The 7,159-nt window shown below is 37.1% G+C and overlaps 1 protein-coding gene across 1 annotated transcript; it reads right to left on the bottom strand.

The window, feature by feature from the left end:
- Nucleotides 1-311: 311 nt before the first annotated feature.
- On the bottom strand, nucleotides 312-7,159 carry LOC139721082 (uncharacterized). Its single transcript, XM_071632412.1, has 6 exons — nucleotides 6,950-7,159; nucleotides 4,493-4,546; nucleotides 3,846-3,998; nucleotides 1,803-1,982; nucleotides 1,159-1,237; nucleotides 312-319 (listed from the first exon to the last, which is right to left on the bottom strand). The coding sequence occupies exons 1-6, from the start codon at nucleotides 7,139-7,141 to the stop codon at nucleotides 312-314; spliced, it is 666 nt and encodes a 221-aa protein (XP_071488513.1). The 5' UTR covers nucleotides 7,142-7,159.

Below are 7,159 nucleotides of genomic sequence, written 5' to 3'. Positions count from 1 at the left end.
TACAAAAAAATGTCAAAACAAAACAAAATATACATATATTTAAAACAAAAACAACAACAGATCTGTTCAGCCAAAGATCTGTCTACATCTATTCTATCACAAGATCAAAAATTAGTACTGCAGTCCTTGTTCATATCGTCGGCAAGAGGAATGTCGCACACGCAAAAGTCGTAGTTTCAGCACCAGAATTTACAGCTCGCACCAAGAGAGCCTGGGCACGTCTGATTATTGTTCCATCCACAAGAACTCCAAGTGACCTCGTTGTGGTCATGGAATGTTGTCCAATTTTCAGCCTTTGGAAGTTTAATGATCTAATTACCTGCACACAAGCAAAGAAAATTGGCAAAGGGAACCTTAATGTAAACAATCAAGATTTTCAGCACGTGGGGTGAAATTTACTTTAAATATTAAAGAGATTTATGAGTTTCATTAATATGTTGCTTTCCTAATTGTGATTTTAGTTATCATGCATAATATGAACTCTTCTTAACCCAAGTCAAGTCAAATAGGCCAATTTGATCAACATAATGGGATTTAATGGACTTTCTCTGAGGACTCTTACAATGTATTTAAAGGGATGGTATAGTATTGGTGGAGATGAGGATTGGGCTTCAACTTTTGCTAAGATACCAAGAAACCACTTGTGAAATAGTACACATATAGGTCAGGCCCCTTTTGACTCCAAATATTACAGAGCATAACATTCTGCAAGGAATTGCAGGTTCATTTATTATGAAGTTGGTTTTGATATGGCTGAGACATCCAAAACAAAGTAAAACAAAGCAATCATTATAATAAAAGGCGGGTCTCACCTTTAATTAGAATTGCTCTGTTTTAGATATCTCGGCCATTTCAAGACCAATTTTCATCAAATAAATGTTGAATTCCTCTTAGACTTACATCTTTCACATTTCATAAGAAGTTTCTCATTATCTCACCCCAAAAATGCTAGAAGCCTGAAGTTCGGTCTGAATCAAAACTTTATCATCCCTTTAAGTTTCATGATCTTACTAAATGCATTTCAATGGTTAGCATTAATTTTACATAACAAATCCTTCGGAAAGCTTTCTGGTTGCTCATATAAAAAGAAAAAAAAAGCTTCACATAATCTTTGAGTACTTGCTAAATCCGATCTAAACTTGGGAATGTTATACCAACCTATCTGTTCTTCTGCCACGACGTATTCAGGTGGAGCCGATGGTGTGGCAAGCTCATGGCTGAAATAGTTGAGATTCATCTGTGCACAAGGAAGATATAATGAAAGATTATCGAGGTATATACAATGTTCACTGAATGCTGCTTCCCAGTTAACCCTTGGGGCTTTGCAACCAGCAACATCAATAGCAGCAACAGTAACAGCAACAACATGTACGTGTTGGGGTTGCCGGTGTGGTTGCTTCCCAGCATGCTCACAATACAATGTACAAGCATTCTTAATTGCAGTCTCAAACTATCATCTTCAAAACTGCAGGGTCCGGTAGACATTGTATTGCTCTAGCCACACAACCACTGCTACTACCACAGCTACGACTACAACTTCTACTACTGTACTGCTGATATGATGATAATCTCTCTTACTTCTCCTTTTTCTTTTTTCTTTTTTTTTTTGTTTCCTGTTTCTTTATCTCCATCTCCGTCTCCATCTCCCCATCATCATGATTATTTTTATTTTGTTCTTCCCATCTACTGCTCTTGCTATTCATCATCCACCTTCTTCACACGGACACAGTCTTATCTCTCCATCGCAGTAGGAATAGGTGGTAAACCGCCTTGTTTGGGAGACGTGAGAACATGGTACTTACCGATGCCTCCGTTCGGAAGATGTCGTTCGGTGTCACCGCCGGGCGCTGTGCCTCGGCCGAAGTTTGCGCAAATCTCCCCCGGTAAAGGCCGCACACACAGAGGCCGAGACCCACGGCTCCTGTGGTAAACTCCAGCGCGAACACACCCAAGGTGGCGGCTTCGACGATCATGAGCGTGGTCTGATTTTGTAAAGCAATAAATCAAAGAACGGGAGAGACAAAGAAATAATTGATTAGTGAATGATCAAGTGGCATGTTGTAGAATGAACTGAGGGAAAAAAGTTATACATGAAGGCCGAATGGGAGTCAGGACAAGAAAGGATGACGTAGACAATAATGCTGTACGAGGGGGAAAAAAACTCGGGAACGGTGGAAGAAACGCCCTAATAAAGTGAAAACCTTGCAATACTATCCGTTCCCGTCCAGGTTTACTTTGATAATCAGAGTAAAGTCATATGAATAAAGTGGTGGATGTTTCAGCAAAAACGGGTGTTGTGGACTTAAAAGATATAGAATATACAGAGTTCACGAGAGGCAGGGATCGTGGGGGGGGGAGGGTATAAGGGTGCTCATTGTTGTGTACAGGGTCGATTGCTCCCTCCTTCCTTCCTTCCTTCCTTCCTTCCTTCCTTCATTCCTTCCTTCCTTCCTTCCTTCCTTCCTTCCTTCGATGGGAAGAATATTGAAGCGGAAACCTTGGGAATAAAGGGGTTTTCTTGCGTTCGATTTGCTTTTCCCCTGAATTTTCATTTTAACAAATTAAGAGTGTTCTCTGGTCCTTGTCAGATATCGAAAGGTGACGATTTCGCCGAGTCAAGATCATGTTTCCTACTGATCGACCTGTAAGCAAAACTCCTTTATAATGTGTCCCTGATTGATAAATCATGATATAACACGTACAGACTAAATTAGATCAATCAAATCAAAACTATGTGAAGTAAACAAAATAAATAATAATTTTAGTATATACATTGGGCCTCTTGAAGATGAAGGCATTCAAGGGTGGAGACAGTTGCAATGTAAACTCATATAACATATGAATATTTTGTGATATTTTTGACCAAACCAATGACAGAGATGTGAGGTACATATTGCATATGGGCTCATCTAATTTGCATCTGTGTGGTTGCGACTGATGATTATTTTTTCGTCGTGGTGACTTCATAATTACAAGAAATTTCAAAAGTTTAGAACTTTATAATCTTACGTGCGATTTTCATGAAACTTCCAACCATTTCTGGTGTTGCATTTCAGTCAACTTAGTAAACGAGAATGAAACCTAACAAATTTTTGAATGAGTAAATACAGAAATATTTGTAGAAAACGTCGGTGAGGTTTGAGGAAACCGTCGGACAATCTATTCAAAAGTTATGCATTTAAAAGTTTCGGTACCGCCATCGCTGGATAAGAAAACTAACAATAAATACGTGATTTCATGGTGCATGTATAAGTACTGTACAACGATACAAAGAAAATATAAAGAGAATTCAACATAATTATTTTCGCTTTCATGGCATAATGATAGAGCACTTGACCCACTTCTTACAGAAAGCAGGAAGAATTATTTTACCGTCAACATGATTATGCCAGCAACAAGTGCAATGATTAATATTGTGCACTTTTCATTAAAAATGAAATTTGTGAATTTCTTGTTTAGTATGGTTTTCTTTTTAACAGAAATTCAAATGAATTATTTTTCTTGCTTGTATTATTTATATATAATAATTAGAAATGATTTAAGTTTGTATGCCAATTGTTGAAATCAATAAAACATATAAATAAAAAAAGAATACATGAGGGGAAAGTGTGTGCGTAAATACAACCTGCATTATGTGTGTTTGAGTGTGTGTGTGTGTGTGTGTGTGTGTGTGTTAATATGTGATAAAGTATAAGAATAGCAATAGTGAGTATAGATAATCTTGCTATCATCTTTAAAGTACAATGTATTTCTTTTTTAATTAAATATTAGGGACGAAATCAATTTAAAGAATACTAAACAAAAAAGTGTATGTTATGTCGAAAAAATTGACTGCATGGTTTTACCTCTGAAGCGTAACCGAGGCACATTCTAGAGGCGTTGTCCCATCGATCACAGTAGTAGTACCGAGAGCTGAGGGACAGGAGCCGGGCGAAAAGGACCAGCAGACCCGCTGCCGCGACGGTAGTCAGGATCGACATGATCAGGTAAAGCGAAATCTACGACATATATGGCACGTGGGGAAAAAAAGAAAGATTACTACATTGTATTATAGACCGGTTAGCTGAACATCGTTCACAGTGTATGGATATTTTCCTCTGAGGACATGCGGAGTAACAAGCTATTCCATGCACCTGGACATGTAATAAGCACTTCCGACACTTAGAACCCAAATTGAATGCATCACTAGTGCTATGTTCGGCAAGCATCTAATAAGCTATCTTCATGGGTGCGGTCAAGAAAAATCTTTTGTTATCAAAGAGCGTGTCCATATTATGACGACCCGTGTATAGTTCGAATAACAATCAATGTCCAAATGCACAAAAATATATGTCATAAGAAATATATACAATCTTGTAACATTTTGCTACTGATAGAGACAGAAAGAGCGAAAGGACATCATAACAGGTAGAAAGAGGGAAAGATACAGACAGATAGACAGATGGAAATTTTGTTTGTTTGTTTGTTTGTTTTTTTTATACATGGCACGTACCCCGCAGAAAGTCTTTCTTGTTGAGAAGAAACCCGTTATTGCTGTGAAGAAAAACTGGAGAAAATCGAGAAAGAAAATTAATTAATATAGATAATGTGAAAGCTATGATAACATACCTATACTGTAGACCCCTACGGTAAATCTTATATTTTGAGTTATACTCGCAAGGTGATCGATTTTTCTGCGTGGTTTGAGAACTTCCTTACAATGCAAATTCAGTTCTTCAAAAGGATACTTTATATATAAATTCCATGAATGTCCCATTCTATACAAAGATTCGAATTTGTGACATTATATATATATATATATATATATATATATATATATATACATATATATATATATGTATATATATATATATATATATATATATATATATATATATATTATGTATGTATATATATATATATATACATATATATATATATATATATATATATTTATATATTATATTATATTATATCATAATCATGTATAATCTGTTTGCGCTCTCATTACTTTAAAAAAACGTTATTGATTTTCTTTGGGGAAAATTACTCGATATTTGCTCACATTTCTTGTAATTAAATGATTAAGCATCATAATACGTACTTCTGCATGCTAAATGAAAAAAGAAAACAATGTAAAATTAATGTCTGCACGCTGTTATGGTTCTAGCCAACCCGTATGAGAGGAGGAGTGTCTGATAAAATAAAATCAATAAAAGCACTTTTTACAACGGGAAGATTGCCATAGGTGAGGTAAAATACTTATAGTGCAAGGTAACAGCAATATTTTTGTGCCCATAAAACAAGCCTGTGTCTGTAGAGGACATCACTCTTTACAGTATGATTTGGTAGCAAAAGTACAAAAGGCAGTATTCTGGAGCTTGTTATGTGACATTTTAGACGATTTATCAAGATATCACAGGCTTAGAACGATGTAGAACGACAACGGTAACTTTCCAGTTGTCGAAGAGTTCCTTAAAGGGTGTGTACAGTTGTGGTTGAGGTGAGGATTTAGCTTTTGATATTTTGCGAGATATTCAGAAACCATTCTATGAGATATTGTCATAGAGCATGCATATTCTAAGGGGTATAAAAAGTTTATTTGATGAAAATCGGTTTTGAAGTGGCCGAGATATCCAAAAACAAGGTGAAACAAAGAGATCCTAATAAAGTTGTGGCCTGTAGTCTTTTATCATTATCACTTTTTTGGATATCTCAGCCATTTGAAAACCAATTTTCATCAAATAAACGTTGAATCCTTCTTAAAATTACATGCTCTTTCCTATTTCATAAGAGGTAACTCATTATCTCACTTAGGAATGTAAACAACATGAATCCCCACCTCAACCAGTACTGTACAGCCTCTTTAACACTCATGCGTGCGGCACTCGATCGTGGCGTACATAGCATTGAAATAGTAAACACGGAAGTAACTCTGAATATAATGAAAATGAGATGATCAGATGTATTATTGTAAGTGTCACGAGTGCCAACATGTTCCGTTTATTTGTTTGTTTTCTCAGTACTGACCATGCAGAGCTGGGTGATGTTAATGTACATGTCGGTATAAACGTTATTTAACCATTACCAATCATTCTGAAATATGGCTCAATATTTTAAGAAGGACGTGGAGGTTTACTACGTCATGACCTCACATCCGAATTCATGTTTTCTTTCCAATTCCAGAGCAAGTGAACATTTTTAGGTCGTTTCCATCGTAATCATCGCAGCTTTTGTCATGTAGGAGGGCGATGATAATGCTAAATACAGATAATTTGACGACACTGAAGATGATTTATGCTTCGGTAAATAAGACCGTTGGTATCGTCCTTGTCGTTATCATTATTTTTGTCAGTATTCGTTTTATCACCGTTACAATAATGATAGCGCTTATCACTATACAGTGCGTATAATAAAATAAAATAAAATAAAAAGGTAATCCACCTTTGGAGGGCTACTATATTTCATAATTGCCAGCAATGGAGAGCGCAATGTTAGTTGTGAGGGAAGAAGAACTCTTCCACTTTCCATTGATGCATAATTATGTTGACAAAATGACGTGCATGACTGAGCACATGAACTTCAAAGACAACAATGACAAACTGCACTTTCTTCAAAAGACAGTATAGAGAAAGAGTGGTTCTTCTTTCCTCACAACTAACATTGTGACTCTCCATTGCTGAAAATTATGAAACAGTAGCCCTCCAAAGTTGGATTACCTTTTTGGATATGCACTTAAGATGTCTTCTCAATATCATCATTATCATTACTGTTGTTTTTATCAACATTACCACTATCTTCAACTGAATAACAACTCTATCTATCCTTCCCCCCTTCCTCCTCCTCCCCATTATCATCACCACCATCATCATCACCATCACCACCATGCACCACCACCACCACCACCATCATCACCATCATCATCTTCATCATCATCTCATCATCATCATCTTCTTCCAGTTCATCCTACCAGGTTACCGATCCAGATGGGTATCCCGTGGTATTTCAGACGCCGTTCCTCCAAGACGTACGCGGCGACGCCAAGCCCCACCACGGCCGCCGCCCCGAGGAGCTGCAGCAGGCTGACCGCACAGGCGCCGGCATTGTTATAAGACTCACTCCGCCGCTGTCTGGCTAATCGGCAGCAAGATTCATCCCCCATGTTTTCTTTCAGGTGAAA

This window comes from Diadema antillarum, unplaced genomic scaffold, assembly GCF_040938485.1.
Source record: "Diadema antillarum isolate AM-2024a unplaced genomic scaffold, OU_Dant_1.0 scf00000137, whole genome shotgun sequence".
NCBI lineage: Eukaryota > Metazoa > Echinodermata > Echinoidea > Diadematoida > Diadematidae > Diadema > Diadema antillarum.
Note: the sequence above shows the minus strand (reverse complement) of the source record. Positions and strands in the feature narration are given on the sequence as shown.

Excerpts from the sequence above, each read along its gene's own strand:
- LOC139721082 (XM_071632412.1), bottom strand. The coding sequence starts at position 7,141 with ATGGGGGATGAATCTTGCTGCCGATTAGCCAGACAGCGGCGGAGTGAG. Across the intron at positions 1,983-3,845 it reads GCCTCGGTTACGCTTCAGAG|ACCACGCTCATGATCGTCGA; the intron begins GTAAAACCATGC and ends TTACAAAATCAG. Across the intron at positions 1,238-1,802 it reads TCTTCCGAACGGAGGCATCG|ATGAATCTCAACTATTTCAG; the intron begins GTAAGTACCATG and ends CCTTGTGCACAG.